This window comes from Amphibalanus amphitrite, unplaced genomic scaffold, assembly GCF_019059575.1.
Source record: "Amphibalanus amphitrite isolate SeventyFive unplaced genomic scaffold, NRLGWU_Aamphi_draft 000499F_arrow, whole genome shotgun sequence".
NCBI classification, from domain to species: Eukaryota; Metazoa; Arthropoda; class Thecostraca; order Balanomorpha; family Balanidae; genus Amphibalanus; species Amphibalanus amphitrite.
Genome location: NW_024881993.1, coordinates 301,282 through 328,522, shown reverse-complemented (window position 1 = coordinate 328,522; position 27,241 = coordinate 301,282). Strand labels below are relative to the sequence as shown.

At 47.6% G+C, this 27,241-nt stretch overlaps 3 protein-coding genes across 3 annotated transcripts; 1 reads left to right on the top strand and 2 right to left on the bottom strand.

The window, feature by feature from the left end:
• The first annotated feature begins 182 nt into the window (after window positions 1-182).
• LOC122392763 (basic proline-rich protein-like) lies at window positions 183-27,167 on the top strand. Its single transcript, XM_043388028.1, has 4 exons — window positions 183-331; window positions 25,817-25,927; window positions 26,460-26,802; window positions 27,034-27,167. Exons 1-4 carry the CDS (start codon window positions 296-298, stop codon window positions 27,165-27,167), a joined length of 624 nt encoding a protein of 207 aa, XP_043243963.1. The 5' UTR covers window positions 183-295.
• LOC122392734 (coagulation factor IX-like) lies at window positions 5,627-7,519 on the bottom strand. Its single transcript, XM_043387964.1, has one exon. The coding sequence runs from the start codon at window positions 7,504-7,506 to the stop codon at window positions 5,983-5,985; it is 1,524 nt and encodes a 507-aa protein (XP_043243899.1). The 5' UTR covers window positions 7,507-7,519; the 3' UTR covers window positions 5,627-5,982.
• Window positions 8,511-17,834, bottom strand: LOC122392735. The gene is made up of 2 exons (XM_043387965.1): window positions 17,113-17,834; window positions 8,511-8,700 (listed from the first exon to the last, which is right to left on the bottom strand). The coding sequence occupies exon 1, from the start codon at window positions 17,812-17,814 to the stop codon at window positions 17,158-17,160; it is 657 nt and encodes a 218-aa protein (XP_043243900.1). The 5' UTR covers window positions 17,815-17,834; the 3' UTR covers window positions 8,511-8,700; window positions 17,113-17,157.
• Window positions 27,168-27,241: the final 74 nt, after the last annotated feature.

The following is a 27,241-nucleotide window of genomic DNA, read 5'->3' as shown; positions in this document are numbered from 1 at the left end:
ACCAGATTCAGACGGAGAATTTGTCGGGAGAATTGAGGGCGAAAGAGCCGGTCGCTTCCTGCGTGCTGATTGGTCGAGCCAGCGCAGTGTCATGAGCGACGACCAATCAGGAAGCGGCGAGCTGATCCGTCGGTCGGCAGCCTGGAGTAGGTTCCTTTGAGTGTGCCGGACGGTAGTGGAGGGGGTGGCGGTAGCCCGGGGGCAGAGATGGGCCGAATTTGTGGGTCAGCGGGCCAGTGGTGTCGCGGCGGGGAACCGGCAGTGCACGGTCGGGGGTGGAGCTGTCAGGGACGTCATGGGGAGAAAAGAGAGGCTTCTACTGCTTCTAGTGGTGAGTAGAACCCTAGGTAACTCTGAGGTCATGTATGTGCCTTGCAATGGGAATGGCGTACCTACTCTGTTCGCCATTCCCATTGAAATGGGAATTGGTGCTCTTGAGGGATAAGAAGAGAAGTGTGAGCCATTTCAGCCAGAATCGGCTCTAAATCTCTATTTGTCCGAGGCGTTTATGACCTGAGTCGTCTTGTCCGTTCTTTGGTCGATCACGAGTGGTGACTATCCAATGATCGTACCATTTAAACGTTGTCGCCGTATTCAATGAATTTTTTATCTTTAATATGCATGTTCCCTTTGACAGAGACAATCATGAATGATTTGAGAAACTAAAAACTCGGTTTGTGTGTCTCCGTATTCATGAAACAGTAAACGTGCTTTACGAGCGGATTTCTCATTGAATTAAGCAGCGGAAGCGAAACGGTTTGTAGTTCACCGTGGTTCAGTTCACCCTTTTTGTAGGGCCGTAGGCATTTTCTTTTTATTAATTAGGTAGCTGCGTTTCTTGATCGTCTTAGGGCGATCGCCGATCGTAACAATTCGTTTGGCCATTGAACGGCCATTAAACGTTACTTCTTTTGTTTTGGTATTGCCGTTTATTTCAGGTGAAATTTTGAATGGATCTCGAGCTGGTTATGGAACGAAATTATCCATATGTACCTATTTTTAATTGGGCTGCATAGCATATGAGAAAAGGCAAACAGCCATTTTACCGAGCATCCAAAACACGGACGAGGCTCAACGCCTTGGCTGAGTAGATCGGTCGGCTTATTTTGATAGGTAAGCCGGCCTTGGGTAAGCCTAGCGCATGAATAATGGCATTGGACGCTATCCGTGTCGTTTTTACTGTTAAGAATGAGCCAGCTTTAGGCGTGTCTCATGTTTTGTTATTATTTGCTGGGGATGTTATCCATTTGACATCCACACAAACATACGAGTAGGTACGTGTTTACATAGGGCTGGGCTTTTTTTAATAATTCGATAATGGCATGACCTATCGGCACCTGGGAATGTCATACCGTGCTGTCTCTCTCTTATCTTATTTCTAACTTCAACGACCCTTCTAACATCAGGGCCTTTCGGCGCTCGTCTATGTGACTGTCATGTTATGTGGCACACGCGTCCCCCATTCACAAAACAATCTGTACAGGCTATCGGCTCACGGGCGTGCGTGGCTCGCGCGCGTGCTGGCACAGGCTAAGCCGTCACGCGTGCGAATCGTTCGAGCGTAAACGCTCTGAAAAAGCACGTATCTCGGCTCGGAAAAAGAGTGGGCATGCGATGAGGGCAGGATTGAAGACGGTGGCCTCGTTGGAAAGTCTCCAGTTTGTTGAAGGAAGTCCGATTGATGAGCGGAGAGTGTGTGTCGGTGTGGTCCAATCGATGATTGCCTTATTCGTGATTGTGCTATTACGTATACTTTTAGACGTACACTTTGATTGTGTGCAACTGAGACCCTCGACCCGAGGGCTCTAATGATTTCGCATGATTTAGTCTTACTGCGATCATTTCTGAAAAAAGATATTCAGAGTCACACTTGACCTGTTTATTCTTATAAATTAAACTCATGGTGATTCCAATGATAGCAGAAGTTGCACCGTTAAACTGTTACACGGCAACTGTCTATGCTCATCATTTTCCTGTCCCGTTGCCCTCACTCAGTTATCGTTTCGTATCCCGTTCCCGTCCCGTCACTATCATGTTCCTGTTCTGTTCCCCTCCTGACTATTTTCGGCCACATATTATCCTTCCTTTCCTTTGTTGTTACCGTCATCGTCACCGTCTTGTCTCATATCCCGTCATTTTCCCGTTGCTATCGCCATCCCGTCAATATCCTCGTCACCGCCACTCACTGTCTCACAGACAAGCAGACAGACAGACAGACAGACAGACAGACAGACAGGCAGACAGGACAGACGCTAGCTGTATAAACACAGACAGCCGTCAGTGGCCCACCGGCATTGACTGCACGATGACAGCTGTCCTGCAAAGAAGTGACAGTGGCTCAGTCAACACTCGTGTGTCTCGGGGAGCTGGCAGCTGAAACGTCGTGGCGACAGCTTATCGGTTAAACATTGACAGCATTGGTTGAAAGTTGTGACTGCCGCTTTCATGAATATGTCATCTCATGAGTTTGATGGCCAGGCAAGTGCCAAAAACGTGCGAGTCTATGGAGCTTCACGTCAGCTTCAGGCGGTAGTCCCTTCCGGAGCTCTAGAGAGCCTCAGCTGCAGATTTGCCACCCGTTCTGTGGGTTCGAAATTGTCGCTAATGTGTGAGGCACTTCTCCCCCTTGATTGACATCTTCTTCAGAATTGGAGCACGGAGCCTAATCCCTTGTTTCCCTAATAGATACAATCAGTGTCTCGGCTACCTGAAGCGGAGCATGAGAGTCTACTTACTCTAAGCCAAACATCCTTTAACCCTTCCCCCCCCCCCTCCGTCCCTCCATCCCTCTCCAAAGCCCGCACCGCGTAAATAGTGAAACAGGAGCTCAAATGTGGACCTTTCTGAGCCAAACAGACGCCGAATAACCCAAAGATCGAGGTTATGTCATCTCCCCCAATTCCCTTCCGCTCGTATCTCGAGCCTGGTCGCTGATGTGACTGTGGGACGGTTATCCGACACACTCACTCGGGGCATTGTTGTGACGTTCCGACACGCAACGGTAGCATGACTTCACTCATTATCAGTGAATCGGAAGATAAACATGGGACAGATTAGTGACAGCCAACTGATTATCGCTGAAATGACCATTGAGTGACTATAAGAGGCAAATTAGCCCATAGCCGCTCCAGATCAGTACCAGAATAGTTAGCAAGGTCTTAGTATCAAATCGGTGTCAAAACAGTGCTAGTTCAGCTTCAAGAAAGCACCAAATTGGTCTCCAATGTTGTCCTAACTGAGCACCATTTCAGAAGATGATCAGCAATATGTTGCCCATTTCCTTCAGGGTCTTATGTAGACGAACTAATCAGCTCTGTCGTCCTCACGACCAGCTACTATCCCATATGAGATCAGAGATCGAAACTCATTTCAAGACAGATGAGCACGAACCACCAGCAGATAACCGCTGATTGTCAAGAGTACAGTGACCATTTCGCTCACGCAACCTCCGGTCATGAACGATGGGCAAGTCTCTGTGACAAATATCTCAGCTCTTCCACACACATTACCTGACTCGGTCCTCGTTATCGGCGCTCGAGAGCAGTTCGAGATAGTCGCTTGTGCTGCGTTGCAGTCTCCATGGCAAGACGCTGGACATTAGATATTCTGCCTTTTCAGGCCCATGTGGCAATGGCATCGGCTAGCAGTTGCAATTTCTCCACATTAAGAATGTTTTGCAATGAAGGGTTTTTACTAAACACAACGTATTCATAAATTATCTTGATTTTTTTCGAATGGCCTTGTCTCTGTGATTAGGTAGGAAGTGAGGAACGTTCATCGCCCTCCACGCTCGTTCCGTTCCCTCTTCTTTTCGGTTCATCCGGCCGTAGCATCCTCTCATCTCTCTCTCTCTCTCTCTCTCTCTCTCTCTCTCTCTCTCTCTCTCTCTCTCTCTCTCTCTCTCTCTCTCTCTCTCTCTCTCTCTCTCTCTCTCTCTCTCTCTCTCTCTCTCTCTCTCTCTCTCTCTCTCCCTCCCTGTACTCTCGAACTGGCCCTGTCATATCCCGGTGACATACTGACTGACTGAGCAGCCCTCAGCTGACCCAACTATGTGCGCTATGACGGCTCGATCCGCCCAGGTCGTCGGGCGGTGCCCTTCTCACATTTCACTCTGTCTAACACACCTGCCCGAGCGTCTCAGACCGCTCCCACGCTCCTCCCTGCGCGTGTATCGACTATCGGAGCAGACTCCTCTGCCGCCTGGGGCTGACGTGAGATGTCGGGGATAGCTCATATCGGTAGCACGCAGAGGTGGTCCTCTCTGGGTCAGCAGGGATCTAGGTTGGGCGCTGGAGGGGAATGCGGCACGCGACCAGCCGCGACCGCGTTCGGAAGCAGGCGGAATATCTTTGTTGTATCGCTAAAAAATTTGACCAAACGATTAAATTAAAATTTAGGTGCTGAGGATGTTATGTAAAGTTTAAGTAGAGCTAATTTCTGATATAAAGGTCACTGGCCAAGCGGTTCCAACCTCGTTTCGGTACAACTTCAACGCAATGCGCTTCAGCACATACCCTAGAACATTTCAATCATTCAAACGTCACCAGTTGAACTCATCAGTGACCTATACCCACCCTAATATAGTCAGTTAGCAACCAAAAACGATTAGCATGTCAGCATGTTTTTGCAGTATCTGTCCCTCCACCGAATATTCCTTCCTTCTAAAAAGCAGGCGTTCTCTGAGTCCCCTGACAGATCAGATTATCATCGGGATATTATCTGTCGGACCTGTCTGCGTAGTGGCCATCCGGGTCAGGCCAGCTGCCTGGGAACATGACAGAGACGGACGGGGGAGAGATGGCAGGCCGATAAGGGGCGGAATCGTCCCGGTAAAGTGCGGTGCGAACAGAAGTAAAGTGCGGTGCGGACAGTGTTAGTGTGGTGTTGATGCATCGGAGAATGGTGGGAGGCAGGTGTGAGAGGGAATTATTAAACTGATTCGCTTTTTATCAGTGGTGGGCACTGGTAACTTGACCGGGACTTCGATAACGATAATTCGATAACCTCTTTCGAGGTCAGCGACTTCGATAACGATTTGGTTATCGGTCAAAAAAGAAAGAAATCTAAAGGATAAAATATTTGAAAGGAATAAGCTTCTAATGAATATTTAACCAATTCGCTCATACAACACCATTATTACCCAGCTGCTTACACAAAAAGGAGGGCTTAGAACAGTGAAAATGTTATTTTTTCTCGTACAAACAAACAAACAAACGTGCAAACAAAAACTTGAATGTCTTTGGCGACAGAGCTTGTTGGACCGAAAGGCATTCCAAATAGCATTTTTCAGTGTTCAATCTACAAAACTGCTATCTCGGTTCAAAACCTCATGTTGAAGGTGAACTATTCCCTTTAATACGCTCGCGTCTATTTGATGAAGTTATCGTTATCGATTGACCGAAACGGGGACTTCGATAACGCTACTTCGATAACGATAATTAATAACGATAAACTAGACTTCGATAATCGTTATCGATGGGAATTATTGAAGTGCCCACCACTGCTTTTTATTAAATCGTATCAATAACCTGAGTGTGTTAAGCCGTTACTAAATTATACATTGAATAACGATGCCGCTGTTCGGCTTTCGCGTATTTGTAACTACCAGAAGCAATGACACATCAAAGCAGAGAAATAACATTTATTTTCACCGCCGATACATGATAGATAAGACACCAGAGGTTAAGTTAAACCAACAAAACTGGCGTTGCTTGTCAAAACACCGATAGAAAGTTACATTAGAATTCATCGGACAGTGTAGAAAACACAGCATATACCTACCACCTTTAGAGCATTGTAGGTCGCGGTCAAAATGCAGGATCACCACCACCGACAAGGTAGCATTCCGTATCTCCAGGTCTTAAGTTCAGTCTGGGTCAGAAATGAGATAGCTGTTGCCAGTAATCAGCAGACATTAGCATCAGCCTTGGTCAGGACTCAGCAGAGATGAGCTCGCTGTGGTTAGGACTAGCAGTCCATGCCTTAGCAGAGGCTGGTTCCAGCCGTATTCTCTGATATCCAATCAGACACAGCAGTGACCCGTCCGTAGACGCCCGGCTGACCCTGATCAGCGCAGCCGAAACCCCACGACACCACACCGATCAGCGTATATCTCCCACCCACCTCGGTCACCAGCGGGCCGCCGCTGTCACCTTGGCAGGCATCCCTACCACCCTCATCCACATCCGCACAGATCATCGAGTCATCCACCAGACCTTCTCCCAGATCAGCGGTGCATTCAGCGTTGGACATGGTATCTACCGTAACAGCATGAAGAGCGTTAGGCTCCGAGCCTCCGGACGACGTCGTTCCCCATCCGCTTGTCAAAGCTGACACGTCTACGAAGTCGCCTCCGGCAGGTAGACAAGCAGGCGCGACCCTGTTCTCCAACGTGCTGAAGTCGAGGGGGATGAGGAGTCGAAGAAGGGAGAAGTCGAAGCTGTACGTCGCAGCGTCGTAGGATGGATGTTGTATGATCTGTACCACGTTGATGCGGAGTTGATCAACATCGATGTTGGTTTGATGCTTCCTTAGCAGCACCTGAATTGAGGCTGTGGTCTCTCCGGCCGTGCAGTGAGCCGCGGAGAGAATCCACTGTGTATTGATGATGGTTCCTCCGCAAAAGGGCATGTTTCCGCCGAAGGACACCAGCGCCGCCTGCCAGGGAAATTCGTTGACCTCAGTTTCTGCGCCCCCTACGATCCTAACTCCGTTGCTGTTGGCTATACCGCAGCACTCGTCACCAGCGGGCGAGTCTGTGGTGCTGGCAGTGGTTTCAGTGGTGGTGTCGGTAGTGGTGTCGGTAGTGGTGTCAGTGGTGGTGTCTGTGGTGGTGTCGGTAGTGGTGTCGGTAGTGGTGTCAGTCGTAGTTTCAGTGGTGCCAGCGGTGGTTCCCGTGGTCCCACCGACTGACGGCACGGTAATCAGACAGTAGAACCCTCGCCTACGTACGCTGTAATCGGTGGAAAACCGGATCCTCAGCTCCGGACTGGTGACATCCTCCACCACGTCGCTGCCGCAGTACTTCACCCCGTTGATGCGCAGGAAGTCGTAGCGGCAGTAGTGGTGGTACTCGACGTCAAAGTCGCTGCAGCCGATGGTGATGGTCTGGCCTTGAGCTCCGAAGAGATGCCATCGTTTGTCGACGAAGTTGGGGTACAGGTAAGGGTAACGTGGCGAGGTGATGTAATACAGACCTGGTGCCAGAACGTACAAAATCCGTTCGTCTCGAGCTGGGAGTGGGGTTGGGCCGGTGTCGTTCCTTGGCTCCTGCATCGAAGTTTCCATGTGCAGCTCCTGAACTTGTTGCAGCTCTTTAGCCCTTGGACTTAGCTTCCCTTCTCCCAGGATCAGCTCCTGAGCTTGGTGAAGCTTCCGAGCTTCTGGGCGAAGCTTTTCGCCTTCTTGGTGGAGTTCTTGCACGTCAATTAGCTGGTCATCCACCCGATGCGCCGTGCCGGCTAAGGCACCGGCCACCAGAAGACATCCCACAGATATCAACAACATGCTGGACCGCTTGCAGAATCGCAGTGGGAAGTGATGTACAGCGGCCGGGGACAGACTTTATACCGGCACACCGCTGGGGACAGATGTGCGCGCTGTGCGCCACATTGAACTAATACACGCCGCATTAAACACCGCTGAAATGGATTGCTGATGCTGCTTCGTTGCTGTATTGAAGAATGGGTTAACGGTCGACGTGGCGTAGGTGTAAGGCGCCATCTGAAGCAGAAGTCCGTTTCATTCGGGCCCGGCTGTGGCGATTCCGCAACTTCAATGCGTCAAACATTTTTTTTACCTGCTACATTTTCACCAATGTGCTGGGTTGAGTGGGTTACCTATGTTAACTTGATGCTAACTAATGGCTACAGATAACTACCACAGATGACAATGGCATGCTTATGCAATTTGACCTTGTCCGTAAGGATTTTCTATTCAATCGTCTTATGGCATTATACATATGAGTGAGGGATTGCGTGCGTAACGTTTACCGTAATTGATAAATCAACGGCATTCGTAATTGGTGAGATACCTACGTATTTGATTGCATTTTTTACCGTTACATCTGTCCATTTTAGCTGACATCAGACAATTTCTCTTAAAAGTTAGATGATAAGCTATTTTAATATGAACATCGGTGTGGCAGCAAAAGGTAGGCATTGTAAAATATCTTCGTCAACAATATCAGAACCGTCCAACCGTACACATTAATCACTGCGGTACACTTCGCAGGAAAATATTTTAATGGGCATGTGCAACGTGTTGGTGACTGGCTCTTGTAACCATACCATGCTTTGTATCTTGAAAGACAACATCTGGGATACTGGTTGATCTCTGCAGGGTGTGTTTACAAACTCATTTTATTTATTCTAGTAAAGTTGATGTTAAAGTTTATGATTTTCCGTGGGTTATTTTTTTGCATTTGCCTTTGAATCTGACAAGAAAGGCAAGAGAAACCTGGCACTTTATCACAATGTTTGAAAACATTCAGGTGCATGAAAAACACAACCTTCCCATCTGCATACTTTTATTGAAGACTCGCATGAATAATAGTCTGCGCCCTAAATATAGGTAATCGTATTACATGCTTGAAATCAGAGACACACACGCGCCGCCCCGTAGTATTTATCTTCCCATCACCTAATAGTTTACTTCACCCTGCTGAAATATCCCGAGGTTCCGGTGTGTGCAGACTCTACCGGGTGGCTATCAAAGCATACAAAAGCGCAGCGTACAATCCTCAAAACATACAAAATCGCAACATACAACGCGCAAAACCTACAAAACAGGCCAGGTAGGGGACAGCCCAAACGTACAAAAGCGCAGCGTACAAAATCCCAACGTACAAAAGTTTACCGTCCAATGGGTAAAGCGTACAATGGCAAATCAAACAATGATCAGAACGTACAAAATTGGAACGTACAATGGCAGATCAAACAAACGCGTATCATACAAAATTGCAACCTACAAAACGAGATGATCGTATCATACAAAATCGCATCGTCTAAAATCGGAAGGTACAAAATGCCTCTGGTTAACGCCGGGTGAATTGGTATTTACCATGTCAGCCACCAGATGGGGTAATGGTGCTGTGGCAGTGGTTTTTTGGAAGCCACCAGGAAGTAGAGTGGAATGCCACTAAGTCCCTTAGAAACACGATACCTCTGGACGCTTCACCGGCCGGCTATCGACGCTGCGGGCGGTCGGAGGGTGCCGAGGGGAATGGTTCCGAGCAGGCGGGAACACGATACCTCTGAACGCTGCACCGGCCGACTATCGACGCTGCGGGTGCCGCGTGGACCGGTGCCGAGCAGGCGACGAGGAGAAGCGAGCATCAAGACCGTGAGAAATCTATTATATTGGCGGGCGTGCATATGTAGGTAAATGATGCAAACGTGCATAGGTATGTAACACCTTCATCCTTGATCACATACCCCTACCCACGCACTGCGGGGGGGACTGTTTAAACAACCCCTCCGGTTTCTCGCGAATATCTAAAAAACGGCGGCTCAGAGTGCCGCCGTGTTTTGCACATCTTATCATACATCTTTTCTACACCTTCTGTGAAAACTTCAGACCAAAGTCATCCAAGGTCAGGTCACCATATCACGTCAAGTGACCTTACTGCATGAAAAGTTTCAATGCCTGTCACAGCTACACCGAGTGACTGATCACTTTGAAACTTTGAGCAACTGATAAAACAACAGTATACACAATACACATAATGTATACAATAATTATAATAATGATACACAAAATGTATCTCTCGGAACTTCGATATCGATGACCTAGGGTCAGTTCAATTTTGCGACCTCTCCATTATAAGTCAATGGGAGAAAATTGAAAGGCGCCTCTTTTGGCCGAACGTCATTCTAATCACTTTCAAACATCGAATTACAAGTAGACATGACAAACTGAACCGGAAAATGGTACCCGTGACCCCTCTTTATGTCCCTGAGGTCATGTCAGGTCACGAATGGTATCCTACAGTTTTTCGCAAATAACTTTTGACAGAGACATGCTAGAGCGATGAAAAACCTTATATGTATGTGTTTGGCTCGACAATACGGATCGACTGATGCAGCATGACCTTTTCTGGTCAGGTCATGACATTGACCTGAGGCCATGACCTTGTCATGAGGTCATGACCTTGACCTAAAGTAAATTTTTCAAGTTGAACTTTTGAGGTCAACTTATAGTTCTTTCGATGCGTCGCCTTGACGAGAGGAACACGATGCTGCTGAAAGTAAGCTCGTGCATGTTTTGAGTCAAAAGGTATTGCAGAAAAACAGTTCCCGCAAAAACCGATCTACCTATTCTGGCAGTTTTTGGCCCCTGCACGTTAAACCGTTCCTAATCTATGCGCCGGTTTGTCGAAATTATCGAAGTTTGACCTAGAAAGTGGCGAAATTTTACCTTTGGTGACCTCTGTTGACCTGACCTTTGAGCTGACCTAAAATGTGGCCGATATAATTTCTTCATTACTTCTGCCGCTCTTTCGAACGCCGCCTACGGCGTGTCGCTACGTGGCCCAGGAGCCGAGTGAGAAGGGGGGCTGGGCTGTTTGAACACACACAGCCCCCTGTGTTTTTTCACAAATATCTCAAAAACGGCAGCGCGGAGCGCCGCCGTTTTTGGCACACCTTATAATACATTTTGTACATACTATTGCTCTTAGCAATCGTTGAAACTTTCGAAGCGATCGGTCACTTGGTGTAGCTATGGCGGACATTGAAACTTTGCATGAGGTGAGGTCACTTCAAGTGACCTGGTGACCTGACCTTAAATGACCTTGGTCTGAAATTTTTAAAACATCTGTAGAATTGATGTATTATAAGGTGTGCCAAAAACGGCGGCGCTCCGCGCTGTAAACTATACTGAGATAAACTCATCTCAGAGTTTTGATATCGATGACCAAAGGTCAGGTCAATTTTGCGACCTCCCCATTATAAGTCAATGGGAGAAAATTGAAAGGCGCCTCTTTTGGACCAAACCATTATAAACACTCCCAAACACTGAATTACAAGAAACTAAGACACATTGAACATGAAAATAGTATCTGAGACCCCTGTTTATGCCCCTGAGGTCATCTCAGGCCACGAATAGTATCTAACAGTTTTTCGCGAATACCTTTTGATAGAGGCATGCTAGACCGATGAAAACGCCTTGGATGTGTTCAGCTCGACGATACGGATCGACTGATGTGCAACATGACCCTTTCCGGTCAGGTCATGTTGATAAAAGTAAGCTCGTGCAAGGCTTGAGTCAAAAGTTATTGCAGAAACACTTTCCAAAAAATCGGTTATTTTGGCAGTTTTTGCCCCCTGCAGGCAAAACCGTTGGCGCTAGGTCAAATCTGAGAGAATTATTCAGAAAGGGCGTTAATAGGGCTATCGAAGTCGCTTTTCCGCGGCGCTGTAGCTATATCGGTTCCCGAGTTATGCGTTGGCTTCTTGGAAACTGTCGACATTTGACCTGAAAATCGGGGAAATTTTGCCTTTGACCACTGGTGACCTGACCTTTAGCCTAACCAAAAAAGTGACCGAAGTGATTTCGTTATTATTTTTGGCGCTCTTTCGAACGCCGCCTTCCGCGAATGGCTACGTGGCCCAGGAGTCGAGTTAGAAGTGGGTGTTCAAACACACCCCCCCCCCCCAGCGGGGCGTGGAAATCCAGGACCCCCAGCGGGGCGCGGGTTAACCCGCGCGGAGCTGGGGTCTCCAGCCGAACGCGCGGCGCTGGGGGGGGGGGGTAAATTTTACCCTCCTGTTATCTCCCGAACTAATGGTCCGATTTGGAAGATTTAAACGCAAATCGAAAGATCTCATCACGAACAACTAAAAACATGTACTTAATTTAAAGTTTGAGGTCAAGGTCAAGGTCAGGTCAAGGGTACAAATTGCAAGTTCCTACAATATCGGCCTTGCACCGTAGTTGCCGAAGAATGGAGTCATGGACTGAGACTGATTGCCCAAGACGTGTTCTTAGGCTACCAAGACAATATTCGTTGCATACAATATCATTCAGAGGTCAAGGTCAATGTCAGGTCAGGTCAGGTCAGGTCACCAAAAACAAAATATAGAAAAGGGCATGTGCGACACATGTTTTATTGGTCATTTTACTCATAGAATTCAATAGGCACACTCAATAAGTGATATGGACCACCTCTGGATGAATTTCAGGTCGAGGTCAGGTCAAGATCAGGTCAAGTGAGGTCAAATTTTGAAGTTGGTTGTTAAGGCCTAAAAAGGTGTCTATCTCATGCAGTTTTTCACGGCGAATCGAATGGTGCTATTTTTGTTTCCGTACGAGGTCTAGAACTTCCAAAAAAAAATCATTTTTTCAAATTTTTTTGTGTGTCGTGACGTCATAAAATGTTTAATAACTCCCACATTTTGAACTGATTCTTCTAGAAATTGGTATGTAGGTGCACATAGACCACTTCTTTGACATATATTCCGGTTTTTTCGATACACTCAAAATTTTGGATTTTATAATTATTTTCCCCAAAAAGTCAGTTTTTTGGAAAAATTTGGGCCAAAATCCAAAGTTTTCAAAACACCGAGATAGCCATTTGATAGACGAAGTAGAATTACGTATAAACTTTTTTGTTACGTCTTGATTCCTTTAACAATGAAGATGTTAGCGGCGTTTGAAATTTTGCCGTTTTTGAGGCAAAAAAGGCGAACATGACGTCACTAAAACGTCAATTTCTCAAAAATTTTCCGACGGATTTCGCTCAAATTTTCAGGGAACGTGTCAAATTGATGTAAAAAAAGGTACTGAAGGTTTGGCGGCGCTGCGCGCCGCCGTTTCTGAGATATTGCAAAAATTCGCGAGGGGGGGTAAAATTTACCCCCCCCAGCCCCGCGCGGGTTAAAACACATTTGGAAAATATAAATATCTTCAATACAATGTGCGCTAACCAGTTTTCTCAGTAATTCAGCTAGCAAATATCGTGCTGTGTTGTTTACATCGAGGGTCGAACTTAACCCGCGTCGTGCTGGTGGCCTAAGTTTTCCGTGTCGTGCTGGGGGGAGGCGTTTTCACGTCCCCGTCTAACTCGGCTCCTGGGTCAAAGGTCACGTCACCAGAGGTCATCAAAGGTAAAATGTTGCCTATTTCAACATTTTCCCAAACACTCAACGCATAACTCGGGAACCAATAGAGCTACAGCGCCACAGAAAAGCGCATTCAACAGCTCTTTCAAAGGCCTTTCCGAGTGTTGTTGTTAGATTTGACCTCAGGTCAAATATAAATCGTGACGTTAGTAACAACGCACGATACGTTAGACGCTGGCAAAACACCAATACGGGCGAGGGTTAAATCATATGTGAACCAACCAGTTTTTGAGTGGTTAACCTAGCAAACATTGTAAATGTGTTCAACAGGATGTTTACAGTGAGGGTTGAACTTAAAAAAGACGGGCCATTGCACGATGGGACCGCGGCCGGAATAAGCGCGACATTGGTGGATTTGCCGCCCTTTCCCGAACTGAGTTAGACTGTTCCACGTAGCTCAGAAATGTCCAATTCCATGGACCACGAATCTGCAAATATTTTTCGTCCATGGTGTATAGCGTCAGCACCACATCAGCCCAAATACAAAGTTCTGTGACAAGCATCGTAGACCCGTTTTCGTACGGAGAAAAGTAGCAGCTAATGTAGGTAAGAAAAAATGTATATTAGACGGCTTTATCAATATTTTCGGGGTCTAACCTTTAGACCTTGAAACAAGAAATGTTTAGACCATGGGCTTCACGATGGAAAGAAAAACTTATAACGGAATATATAAATACGCTTCAAATGTTAAGTTTGTAGGTGCTTTTAAAATTGTGAGTTAATTTTACTGTTATAAACATTCTAGAATGCCGATATGAAACGTCCCGCTAGGTCGCGCTCTTCTTTTATCAATATGGTCTTTACCGATCAATTGCCTTTCAGAAAATGTATAATTTAGCTGCTTCAGCCTGCTATATCGAAAATGAGGGGCATTTTTGTTTTTACTTCAGGTCGCCGGCGCTGGCCGTGCGCGGTTACCACGAGCCGGCCGGAAGCTGAGAGTAACAGATCGACAGATCCTCCTAGGAGTCGAACAAGGCTACCAAGTGCCAACTATATTTAAGTTTTGTCCGGAAATATCCGTACCTGCTATCGGAGTGTCTGATACACTTTTCTGACCCTCACTTTATTTGTTATATAGTCCATCAGGCTATCAGATTCCCATCATGGTTTTGGTGGCTACATTATTTGCTTATGGGAATTTCCGGTTCCGTCATGACTTGATCCGGCAGGTGATGACATCTTATCACATGACCGAACCGAGTCAAGGTCAACGCAGGTCAACTGATTAGTTAATTAATTAATTAATTAAATGACTAATGATTATTTAATTAAATGTATCAGGAATTGCTTCGAAAGTACACTGACTACCATTTGTATGATTCTGTCATCCCTTTCATGTGAAAAGAGGGCACGAAACACGAAAAAGTACCGATGTCGCGCTAGTTCTCGCTCCGGTCCCATTGTGCATTGTAAGAAATAGTTTTAGTGTCTATGCTACATATTTTGCGACCGATACCCCCTGAACCCGATTACGACTCGCTGACGAAGTTTTGTAAATACAATTTGAAAGCTCCGACCCGAACGATTTCTTGTGGAGTGAAGTTCTCATTCACTTATTGCATTAACAAACTCCACAGTCCACATCACATCTTTATGTGCAACTAAGCTGTTGGTGGCGGTAAACACCCATTTGGATGTCGGCGGTGACGCCTAATGGTTGAGCTGACCTGACCCCACCTACCCAAAATGCACGGATACATCGTCTTTGATCAAAACTAGCACGAAATTCGAAATCAGAACACCGAAAAAAAAACTCACTAACAACCTCACTTTAAAAAGTTAAAATAGGCCACAATTTCCCTGACTTAAGTCATTTACCCGAATTGAAATGCCAACTAATGACCGGCGATCTTAAAATCGGGTATCATCGGCTTTCTTTAGTTACGGTAGGACGTTCATGTTTTCGCGAAGCTATAGTTCGGTTAGGGACTGAACAATTGGGGATCCAACAGAATTCCCCCCCCCCCCAATTATATGCTAGCGGCTGAAAACGCGGTCACGGAAGGGGTTTCAAAGAGCATACAAACAAACACATAAGTCCTTAATCCTCGCCCGTACTGGTGTTTTGCCAGCCGCGAACGTATATGTGGGGGGGGGGGGGGTCCGTTGGAGACATAGTTTGCTACGAGAGACGCCCAGTTTGAGGTTTAAAGTCCATGCTATTAAAAGCCTAATTTCAGGTGTTTAAAATAATCTTGAACCGACCTGTGTCCTCTGAACTCCACTTGAAGGTACTCATCAGAAGCCTCTCGTAGCGTTATTTTGTTTGCTGCCTCGCCCGTTTCGCTGCGCCTCGAGCTATGGGCTATGGGCTATGGGTTCTCGAGCTATGGGCTGGGAAAGTTTACCCCCCCCCCCTCCCACCCCCACCCAGCAAGTGGTGTGTGGCGAAATACCCCAGCAACTGCCGGGTTAACCCTCGCCCGTATTGGTGTTTTGCCAGCCACGAACGTATAGGGGGGGGGGGGGGCGGGTCCGTTGGACAGCCCCCCCTTGCCGTTTGGCCCCTGATCGAGCTAGCGCTTCGAGAAAAAATTTAAGGTCCTAGGTCATTGGTTGACTTTCCAGGTCAGGTCAATGACCCACAAGTCTGGAAAATCGGGACCTGTTAGAACATCGTAAAGTGAGGTTGATGAGGGGTTTTTCGGGGTGCTGATCACGAATATCGTGTTAGTTTTGATCACAGATGATGTCTTAATGCATTTAGGCCAGGTCAGGTCAGGTCAGGCCAATCAGTAGACGTCCTGCCAGGTATTCATAGTACGTGTCAGCCGTTACTGACAGCTTCGTAAAATGTTACGAAGACACCAACACAACTTCGTAAATGCTCAAATGGTTGCTTAATTCGAAATCAGCTCCAAAAAGTAGCCTAGAAACATGTAAAACTCAAAAAAGTGAACCTAGGTCATCAAAGGTCAATGATCTGACCTGATCTTCAGGTGACCTTGACACCCACCATAATGCCTGGGACCAACATCATATCACATGTTTGAATGCTTGAAACCGCAAAAATACTGCAAACGCGCGGCTAATACGAGCCGAGATACGCCGAATCGCGATTCCGGCCAAACATGGTCTCGAAAAATAGGCCGCAGGTCAAGGTTCATTTGGGACAGGGTCATGCACTTTTAAGGGTAAGTGTACAATTGATTGACTCGACAGTACTGAAAGTTTCATCGTGATCAACCGCTTTTTACGCGAGTTATTCGCGAAAAACCATGGGGGTGGGGGTCCGTTCGACCCCCTCCCCCCTATACGGGCGAGGGTTAAGTCAGTTAAATTTCTTTTGCAGTTTTCAATTTAATTTACGAATTATGTTCCGGCAGCTATGGTCAAAATGAGCAGAATGCTGCTCAATGTACCAACTACCAAGCCCAACTTCGTTCTCCGGCCCGCAGAGAGCGGGGATGTAAGTCAGGCACGGCCTTGGCCGTTTCCTCTGGGGCCGCGCCGTCTGCCGAGGGAGGGGAGACCTTGCCCAGTCTGAGGGAGGGGGACGACGGCGCCACCGGGACGCCCCGTCGCTCCGAGACCGGCGCTCACTGTATAAACAAGCAAAAAACGCTGGCCGTGCAAAGCTTGGCTGTGCTTTGACAGAGGAGGCATCTAGTGGAATATTTCGTAACTACACAAACTTCTAACAAAGATGTCGCTTGAAGCGCAGTTGAGATTGTAGGTTTTGATCCAACTGAAAATTGACATCTCAAGGACGACGAAATGATGTAAATTTATATGAAATGGTTTTGTATGATGCGTACTTTGATTAATGCCATTAATTTTCCACTGATTTTTTGTGTGAAACGATTTTGTACCTTGCGATTTTGTATGACACGATTTTGTATGCTGCGCTTTTGTATGTTTTGACTGTCCCCTACCCGGCCTGTTTTGTAGGTTTTGCGCGTTGTATGTTACGATTTTGTATGTTTTGATGATTGTATGATAAGATTTTGTATGCTTTGATATGGAGCCCCCTGCAGCCGACTCTACCACTCTCCCAGCGCCTCGCGGCAGCCTCGCTCGTCGGGAGCCGAGCTCACGGTGCCGGGTCCGCCGTAGTGGTAGCAGCGGACGGCACCACGATGCCGCAGACGAATCCTAGCGAGCGGAAGAAGCGGTTGGTGACGAACCTGATCTCCAGCTCGTCGCTGTCGGTGCCGTAGTGCCCGATGCCGCAGCGGACGGCGCCGTTAATTTGGAGGTAGTCGTTACTGCAGGAGCTCGAGTACTGAATTTTGTAGCCGCAGTCAATGCGGATGTCCTGACCCTCGTCTCCAACAATCGTCCAGGTGCGATCATAGTTGTTGGGATACAGGAATGGGAAGTTGGGCGATTTTAGGATGTAGACTCCGGCGCTAAGAGTGTGCGACCCAGCGGACCAGGTGAACGGAGTGGCCGACTTCAGGTCCTCCAGTTCAGTGGCGGAGAGCTGGGACTTGAGGCGAGTACTCATTGATGTCAGGACTTCCTCGAAAGTTGACCGGCTCCTGGAAGCCCGGGGTTCAGGCTCGGCCAAAGCACCGGCCACCAGAAGACAAACGACAGTCAACGAGAACATCTTGAAGCGCTGAGAAACGCAGTTTCTGGTGTTGGCGTCTGTTGGTTCTGTCTTTCCGACTTTGGGGAAAATCGGGCGGGGCCGGTCTTTTATACCGGATCCGTCAATGTCACAAGTGTGCGAGATGTGCGTCATTGACAGAGTTTCTGCAGAACGGTGCTGATGGGAGATGTTCATTTTGCAGAAACAGTGCACTTTATCTGCAGACTTGTGTAGTGACGAGGTCACCTGGAGTCAGCTTTGACACGGGCAATACTCGTAATTAGCACGTCTGATGTAAAACAGAAGAATCAAAGTCGATTTGAAAAGTGCCACTCGGCCGCTATCGATTACACCTTTTGTGCCCTAATGTGGCGTGAATAGAACAGTGCAATGCCGACGCAAGTCCCACTTGTTCACACACCTGTGAGATACGGAGTTTCTGCCTCGGTGTTCTTACGAATAAGCGACTGCTTTGTGCGAGCGTGGTGTCAGCATAATGTGTCAGGGTCAGGTCGTAGCCCGATGACCGATATCGTCTGCACTGCTTGATTCTCGGGTGACGCATTGTGCAACATTCGGGCCGTGTTGGCACTTTGTGCAATTGGCTCTGGTGTTCTAGGTGTTGGTCGCTTTGTCGCTTTGTCTGTCGCTACCGTCTTCCTATCTTCGGGATGCATGCTTGAAGCTATAGGACCACATATGGATTCAGCAGACTTTGTTATATTATGTCGATATATAACAAGACGGCCGGATCGTTATTTATCAAGAAGCAAATCATGATTAAAAGGCGAATGACAAGAATAAATTTAATCAGGTTATCATAAAACACATTTTGCCATTCCAAGGCATCTTTTTTCCGCCATATTTTCATTTTATTGAAGTCACCAGACATCACTGTGTAAATCATGCAACAAGAGATTGAGAATCGATGAAGATTCATTTATTGCTGGACCATCATCCACGAAGTCGAAGACGGCGCCATCTGGCAAAGATACCGCCTCCGCCGCCGCCGCCACCGCCACCGCCACCGCCGCCGCCTCCGCCGCCGCCTCCGCCTCCGCCTCCGCCTCCGCCTCCGCCACCGCCGCCGCCTCCGCCTCCTCCGCCACCGCCGCCGCCGCCACCGCCACCGCCGGCTATGGAGAAAAACGTTTGAAGGCATGCCCTATATTTCGATTATGTTTCTTCACTTTTTTTCTACATAGTGATTACAGGGATTGTGAACCAATAGTAATGTAAAATTAAATTTGTCACTAAGCCGATGTCATTCATTTATTTATTGTATTTTGCTCGGTTGTCAGATTCTAATTTGATCTTCCTGAGTGAAGCTGGCATTGAAAACAGCAAAGAAAATTAAATAGGCATTTCTGTAAAACAAAGGTTTGTTCCCTTTATTCTCTCCCTTTGATCAAAACATGCAGGTGCCATGCTTCAGATATTCATCTGAAAAGCTGCCATCCAACAAGTACCTAAATCACCCGGACCATGTGCTAAACCGACATCAATTTGTGTTTTGAGAAGAGCTTCACTCACGTGCGGCGGAGACGGCGAATAGTAGCGTCACCAGGACCGCTGCCAACAGAAGCAGATGCCTGAACAGCTTCATGATGAGTGTGACGACTCGGACGTACGACCACGCTATATAGCGCTGGCGCCACCCCTATGGTGGTCAGATAGGTCGGAAAATACCGGTATAGTTACATGCGGGAGGCCCGGCTCAGATTCCCGCTGGAGAATTACCACAGAGGATGACCCGGAGAGTAGAAAATGCGCATCATTTGACACTGAAATATGCAACAGCCTTGTATGCAACAGTGCACACATGGGGCTCCAGGAAAAGATGTTGGGGAAGGAGGGTGAATTGCGCCACCTTAAGGAAAAACGCTAATTGTAAGAAAACCACTTGAGATGTAAGCATGCAATGGTAACCATTTTAAAGAGGAACTCATTGGCTACGATTTAAGGGCCTCCCGATCAATTAAGAAAGTTTCGTTTGCTTCTGATAGCTGCTTTTTCAGAAACATGCAAAAGGGCGCATTTACCAACAACTGCTGTAAAATGCGCCAGGGGGATGGCGCAATTAGAATCCAATTGCGCCCTGTCCTTTAACATGGCTAAGCAAAGGAGACGGAAAGCATACACTCCGGCATTCTATGTCATTGTGGCTTACTTGAACATGTATTATGTGAATCAAGCTCGATACATAATAAATGTAGATATAAATTGCGATGTTTTTTTCGCAGGTAAATAACTTTACTTGTGTCCGGTACGCTTGTGAAGTGGAACGAAAACGTTTTATGTAACCGACTAGATATATATGAACGTATGCGCCTAGACGGTGATATTTTCAATCGTTTCTCTCAAAATTAATATTTTGTATTGCTTCTACAACTTTTTTGACATCAGTTTTTACTTTGTATCATAGCTGTCACCTCTCACGCCTGTGTCCATGTTAAAAATGCCGTATTTTGTCAATTACACCGCAAGTTCATAGCCCAAATGGCAGCTACATTATAAGTTCGATGAGAGAAATAATTTTTGGACTGACGATGGCGGGTTGCTCCCCTGCCTGACATAAAACTCCTTCTTTATTGCAATCAGTTAATGATGCATTTATACTGTCGTGACACAATAGCTACACCATTATTCTATTTGCGCCCCCCCTGGCGCAATTGCCATGGGCGCAATTAAAATTGAGGTACTTTTTAATAAAAGCGTAGAAGTTACCATAAAGATGCTAAAGGATGTTTACTGTTTCAGTGAAATATAATGAAAAAAGGATTTTTCTTTCCAAATATCACTCTCAAAATCACACAAGTATCGCCTATTTTTATAGCCAACGGTTCAAAATGCTGCCAAAAAGTTAAGAAAACGCCGTAATATCTTCGATGGCGTAATGAGCCTTGCTGATTGGCTTCATCGGAGAGCTTGGGCCATAAAAGGAACTATCCAGTGGTGAGAATAATGTTTTCGAAAACAAAATGCTGAACATGCCATTGAATTCGTGGGAATGTGGGTGGGCGCAATTGGTTAGGAGGGCGCAATACACCCACTTTCCCCTTCTTACAAATACATATTTCATTGTCTTATCAGGGTTCTGATTTTTTTAATTGAAAAGATCGGCTTGTTTCGGCTAATGCTGGATTGCTTAGGCTGCTGATTCTAATAACACACATAAACACCCAATGAGTGCTTGATTGTTCAAGGTACATGTATTTTAGTTGTCACTTTTTTCTGTTTAAATGGCTCCGCACTATTTGCAAATTATTTGGAAAGTCCGATATTTGCAATGTGGCGCGTTTGAGGCAAGATAAAGGATCCGAATCAAAGCGGCGGAAGAGGGGGTGCAGGGGGTGCAGCTGCACCCTATCCAAAATAGGGGTGCAACATTTCTTTCTGCACCCCGCAAAATCTCTGCAAGGGACACGTCGGGCTCCTGAAAGGGGTAGGGACTCTGTAACCTACAGATGTAGAGCCACCTCCTCCCCCCCCCCGGCATGCGCTGATGATTCGTATGACGGGCATCCGGAATTTAGTCGGGCCATGTGTGATTCCAGAGAGGAATGGGAAAAAATCGATAGAGTAGAGAACGGAAATGCAGTAAACCAAAGTGAACCTCTAAAAATGTATTCAGCATTCATGCTGCCGATAACGACATGGACAGACGCTGCATGTTCACAATTATCTGCTTTAACAGACATGACATCGCCGCTCTCCGCGCTGGTTGGTATCCAGCCTGACCCTGGAAATAGGTATTGCCTTTTCAATTAACGCGTCTGAACACTGCTTTGCTCGTTGTTTCAAAAGCTTTAGAAGCCACGGGGGCTCGTCAATGCAGAAACTGCCTCTATCAGAAGTCAGAATCCAGGAGCTCCCGGGTTTCCGGGGCGTCCCGCCGGAGCTCCGGGGTTTCCGGATCCTCCCGGAGCCGGGGAGGTCCCGGGATCTTCTCCGGATGGTCTTGAACTGGGCTGAAAACCTCCACTTCCTCCCGGCTGTCCCGGCCGGCCCGAATCGCCTCCGGAGCCGCCGAAAGACCCGGGGCCTTCTGAGCTGCCGCCACCGCCGCCGAACCCGCCGAAACCGCCAAAGCCGCCACCGCCACCGCCGCCGCCGCCGCCGCCTCCACCGCCGAAACCGCCCCCGCCACCACCACCTGTCAGAGAACGTTTTTTTTTCGGTCAGGAATGTTGTCCATTGAGATTGTTAACTTTTTTGTTATTGAATTATTCTTCACACGAGTCTAACTCAAGGCATGTATTTTCTTTATTACAGCCGAAGTACGAACAATTTTATGTGATATAACCGCAGGTTGTTTGAAATAGACAAACACTATTCGGTAGAATTGTGTCTTTCTATTGAAAAACTGGAGCTAACAGTGGATTATTGCTTAGTTCATTATATCGTACTGTTACATGCATAAAACATTATAATTTGTTTGTGATGATACCTGCCTACAGAGACATTCACCAAAGCGCCTTTTGATTTCAAATTGCTTGAACACGTTAAAATAGCGTCAAAATATTCCCAAACCAGCATCAATCAAGTAGCATTTCTCCAACTTGAATTATAGCTCTACATAGATCGACTGCAACTCAGTGACAGAATTCTCGGCGTTCTGCTGCCTACCTTGGGCTGTCACGGCCACAACCAGCGCCATTACCACCAGAAGAGGTCGCATGTTGGCGACTGAGGCCTCCGAATCGCGCAGCGGTTATGTACCCCTGGCCCCGCCTCTATTTGCCCTTGGTGTCATCTACCTTCCATGTTCCATATACCAGTCGCCGCCAGTCAAATCACAAATCTGGGGGGCACCTTTCCGTTGGCAATATTAAGTCGGGGGCCGACTGTAGAGAGGCGCAAAGTTGAAGGGTGAATGGAGGTCAGATCGGCTGATATAGCTGGCCCCTCTGCGCAGGGAACTAATTTCTAGAAAGGTGAGGTGAGTTGAGGTCAGGTGAGGCGAGACGAGGTAAGCTGGTGTCGATAAACAAGCAGCGGGCGGCCCCATGCCGAGTACCGGGTTCTCGGAAAGTTGTCAGCCACTGCGCACTGGAAATGCCGATCGTCGTCAGCCGCGCTGCACTGCGAGACGGGTTATGTTGTGTGATATGATATTATGGAAATGGCATATGAATAGTGGAGAGTGGAGACAAAGGCGCCTAGCGCACAGGTCACTGAAAAGTGAGAAATGTGGAACACTGATAAATCAAATGAATTTTTACAAAAAGGACAATAACCTTGATTTTCATTCGCTTCTTACTGCGAGTAAAATGTAACGTTTAAATCTATAAAGGTACCCCTAAATAGTACCTACCTACGATACACGAAATACACGAAACTTACGTGCACTGACATATCCTATGAAAGGAAATATGCCACTTTTAACATGGGGTTTTGAACTGGAATAGCTTTTTTGTAACTTGAGCGAACTGTGAGACTAGCACAAGTCAGGAGCTTTTACCGCCCAACGATCATTCACCCTATAGGCATTTATAGGTAAGGATAAATTCCATTTCTCGTTCCGAATGCCAACCACCTGTGGCAGAGGCCAATCCTCAGCCAATCAACATGCAGTTTGCTTGAACTAGGTAATACTAGGGTTTCCCGCGTGCTCCGCAACGCGAAGAAGGGCTATTTTAAATTTTTGACCCGTGGGTATTGGGTTGGTCCTGTGTCGATTTGGTTGGTATCCATTTCTTTTGATTGCTTTTTGACGGCCAAGCATTTTGTAATAAAGCAAATAAGATGCATCGCATCGAGTTGCCCGTGTCGTAGGTATTATCATGCGTTCTACTTTAGAATGATTTGAAAACTGGCGTGAAGTCTTTTGAGGGCCATCGATGAATTTCGCTAAAAATGACAATGTAATGGTTTGAAACATTTGCATTTTTAAGAATACTGTTGCTCATCATGCAAAAATGAAGACTGAACCTTGGACAGAATTGGGCAAATTTGGCTGTTTTCGCCCGATTTCGCACGCCGATTTATACATGTAAAGTCTATGACGCGAATTTGCACTTTTTTGAGCACGCGCCACGCGCTCCCTATCGACCCGATCGAGCCCAGATTGGTCAACCCGTTATCAGCCTCCGCTGCCAAACCCATAATAGTTTGCCTATTCCACAGATTGAAAATATTTTGTCTTACTTGTAGGTACACGAAAAAATCCAACTATAGCAAACAACTAATTTGAGCCGAATAGTGATATGTTCCCTTTAACAGCGTAACATACTCAGTTACAGTGCAAATGAACTGGATGTTATTATTCATTTTGCACCAAATGAAGGCTAAACTCAAGTCTGTTGACGTTTTGCGCAAATGAACCTGGGAGCCTCAGACATCCCCCGAGAGTCGGAAGACGTACCTGGATGAAGCAACGCTGTGGAAGGACCAGCATGCGGTTTTTCCGCATATTATTTCCAGTTACTTGTAACCACAAATAATCCGAGAAGGGGCGGAGTTTCGGAGGCGCCGTGGGGCCCACTTCGTGTTGAAATGGGCGGAGCTTTGGGGCACTGAGAGGCCCACTTCCCGGGATCAGATGGGGATCGGTCCACCCGGGCGGTATACATATAGGGCCGGCTGCTGATGGCTGCCTCAGACCTCACCATGCAGTGGTTCAGCCCGCAGTACCTGGCTGTCCTCGTTCTGGGGCTGCTCGCAGCCGCCTCCGCCTCACGTAAGTTATAATAGGGTCAGACAGGCACTTTTCATTTCAATTTTCTTTCTCACGATTGTTTTCACTTGTATTGGCAGTTAGGAGATAGGTGATTTCCATGAAATTTAAACTTATTTCGTACTGAAAAAGAGTATTCAATGTGAAAAGATAAACTTCATTTAAAATCACAACTGGACTCCCTCTTTTCTAGCGCTGCCTGGAGGCGGTGGAGGCGGTGGCGGTGGCGGCGGCGGTGGTGGCGGAGGCGGAGGCGGAGGCGGTGGAGGACGCTGAAAGATTCAGACTGAGATGTACACGGACCGATGACCGTTCTCTACAGCAACTGGTTATGCTACGCACAGCTTTGATTGAAATTACCTCAAATTCAAAGGAGCAAGGGGACCCATGCATCGTTTTCTCTGAGTCATCGATCGTTTGGTGTGTCGAATAATACACAACGCAATCAAAGTTGGGTGTTTTTGGAACTTCTATATGGCGGCAGCAAAGCGGCCTCACACTTGAATCGCCATTTTTTCGTGTTCTTTTTTACGAGCGCAGCGAGCGAAGCAGTCTTTTCAATATAACGGAAAAAATAACAGAATGATCGACCCGACCCGGCCTGGTCCGGCCTGTAACGCTTTTGAGAGATTAATTACTCAGCAACGGCTAGGGTGATTGACTTGCGATAATTTGTGTAGGGTAGCTGCATCCCTTCTGGCCTCTACCAAACATCGGACTACTCTCGAGTCTCGATGCATGTGGGTGACCAAAATGTAAAATGAAGAGACGTCATCTTTGTTCCCGTTACAATAAGTTTGCAATTACAACGGCGATTTTGCTGAAACTCTTGGTATGTGAGTAGTCGTCACCCACCGTGCAATACGTATCCATACCTATGTCACGGTTGAGAACCTGGGGTGGCTGCTGCACGTCCGCACCTGCAGGATGCCGCTTTCAGATCTCAAGAACGGCTGGGCCGATTGCGCTCAAATTTGGCACGGCACGCTGCTATAGACTGGTTGGTAGGGTGCCGTACACAAGTTAGTTGGAAGTACCCCCTACCATCAGCGTAGATCCAGGGTTCACTCTCTGACTCGCTCGTTTGTCGGCTGTCGCCCCAAAAGGCGTATTGCTGGCATTATGTGTAACCTTAGTAGGTATAGGTACCTTACGTTATGACCTCTATCTCTGACACCGTCGTGTCTTTGTCTTTCATAGATGCTCAGTGCTCAGTGTCTGTTCTTTACCAAAGAATTAGTAAACTGCGCCTGACGTATTATTTCCCCTCCCGTCGTCGTATTTTTCTGTTATATTTGCTCAGTATTTATTCTTTGCCATAGAATTAATCAACTAGCTACACCTGACGTGTTCTTCCCCCTCCCATCGTCGTATTTTTATGTCATACTAGCTCCGTGTCCACTGTCCGTCTATTGCCAATAAATGAATTATATACCTACGTGTTATTCCCTCTGACACGTTTGTTGTCTCCTTCAGCTGCTGGGTGTCCGTTCGTTCAGCATTTCCTCCGGAGAGGATACCGCTGATGGAGGAACAGAGGACAATGCCGAGGACACGTCTGCACAGCTGATTGCGGCGATGGGACCGGTGGGTGCAGTCGGGTTATAGGTATTGGGGTGTAGCATTGGTAATTGGGTGGCACGGATGCATGGAAGTGAGCATCCGTCCCTGGCATTACGGCATTATTATTGTCAATTTTGTATGCTAGTTCTTGTTAAACATTACTGCTGAACCCAGCTGACCTGACCCTGACCTACTAAAGCTGTACATAGTACTCGTACATATGTACATGGTGCCTATAGCCTGACACGACCAAGTGTAGGTTTATTCGTTTATTTTTCCCGCTAACGTAAGTGACCCTGAACTGTATCTGACCCTGCCCTGACTTTGACTCTGACTCTGACCTGACCTGACCCTGACCTGACCCTGACCTGACCCTGGCCTTGTCCTGAACTGACCGTGACCTAACCCTGGCCTGATCCTGACCTAACCTGATCTAAACTGACCCTGACACGACCTTCAATAATTCACACTTCATTTGACCCCACCTTAGAGTTTAGACCTGGTGTCAGGTATGATCGATTCGTCTTCAACTGACGCCGCTTCCTTTATTTGACAGATGGCACCACCGTCGACCCAGATGGCAGCGCCATCTACGTCGGTCCGCCGCCAGGGCCGCCAGTTCGGACGTCGGCTGAGCTCTCAGCTGCAGCGGCAGCTGGGAGCGCGCGGCCCCCCGGCCGGACCAGTGTTCAGTCGCAGTCCGTCAGTGGTAGCAGTGAGCGCCCCGACCCCGGCGGCGCCGGCCCGGCCGCCGGGGCTGGTCCGGCCGCCGGCCCTGGCACCCGCCCCGGCCCCACCGGCTCCGGTACCCCCACCGTCTCCCCCGGGGTACAGCGCCGCAGCACCGGCGGCGCTCAACCTCCCCGTGCCGGTGTCACCGCCGGTCGGCCCGCCCGGAGGTGAGTTCGGGCGAGACCGTTGGGAAACGATGCGTTAAATATGACACAAACTCGTTTCGGTACTCCCGGACAATCGATATTTTTAAGCTATCAATATTTTCGGGGCTGCTCGTTTTGGAAATGTGCAGTAGCATTTGGAAATGTTTCCTTGGAATGGATGTCTAAACGCATTGAAATCGGTAGTAATGTGAGATTTTCTCACTCACGCACCGTGTTCCCGTCCCGTTCCAGCCGTCAACTCTCAGGTGATTTTCGCCACCCAGGGCGGCGCCCCGTCTCCGCCGCCCCCGCCGTCACCGCCGCCGCCAGCGCCCACGGTGGGGCCCACACTGGGCGACGGAGCCGTTCAGGCCACCGGTGAGTGAATGTGTACATTTTATAATGTACATGCCGCTAACACGGCTACCTAAACGCTTCCGGACTGCCGTGACCCTCTTCG

Coding starts and splice junctions, on each gene's coding strand:
- LOC122392763 (XM_043388028.1), top strand. CDS start 296: ATGGGGAGAAAAGAGAGGCTTCTACTGCTTCTAGTG. Junction 25,928..26,459: donor TGATTGCGGCGATGGGACCG/GTGGGTGCAGTC, acceptor TTTATTTGACAG/ATGGCACCACCGTCGACCCA. Junction 26,803..27,033: donor GCCGGTCGGCCCGCCCGGAG/GTGAGTTCGGGC, acceptor GTCCCGTTCCAG/CCGTCAACTCTCAGGTGATT.
- LOC122392734 (XM_043387964.1), bottom strand. CDS start 7,506: ATGTTGTTGATATCTGTGGGATGTCTTCTGGTGGCCGGTGCCTTAGCC.
- LOC122392735 (XM_043387965.1), bottom strand. CDS start 17,814: ATGACGCACATCTCGCACACTTGTGACATTGACGGATCCGGTATAAAA.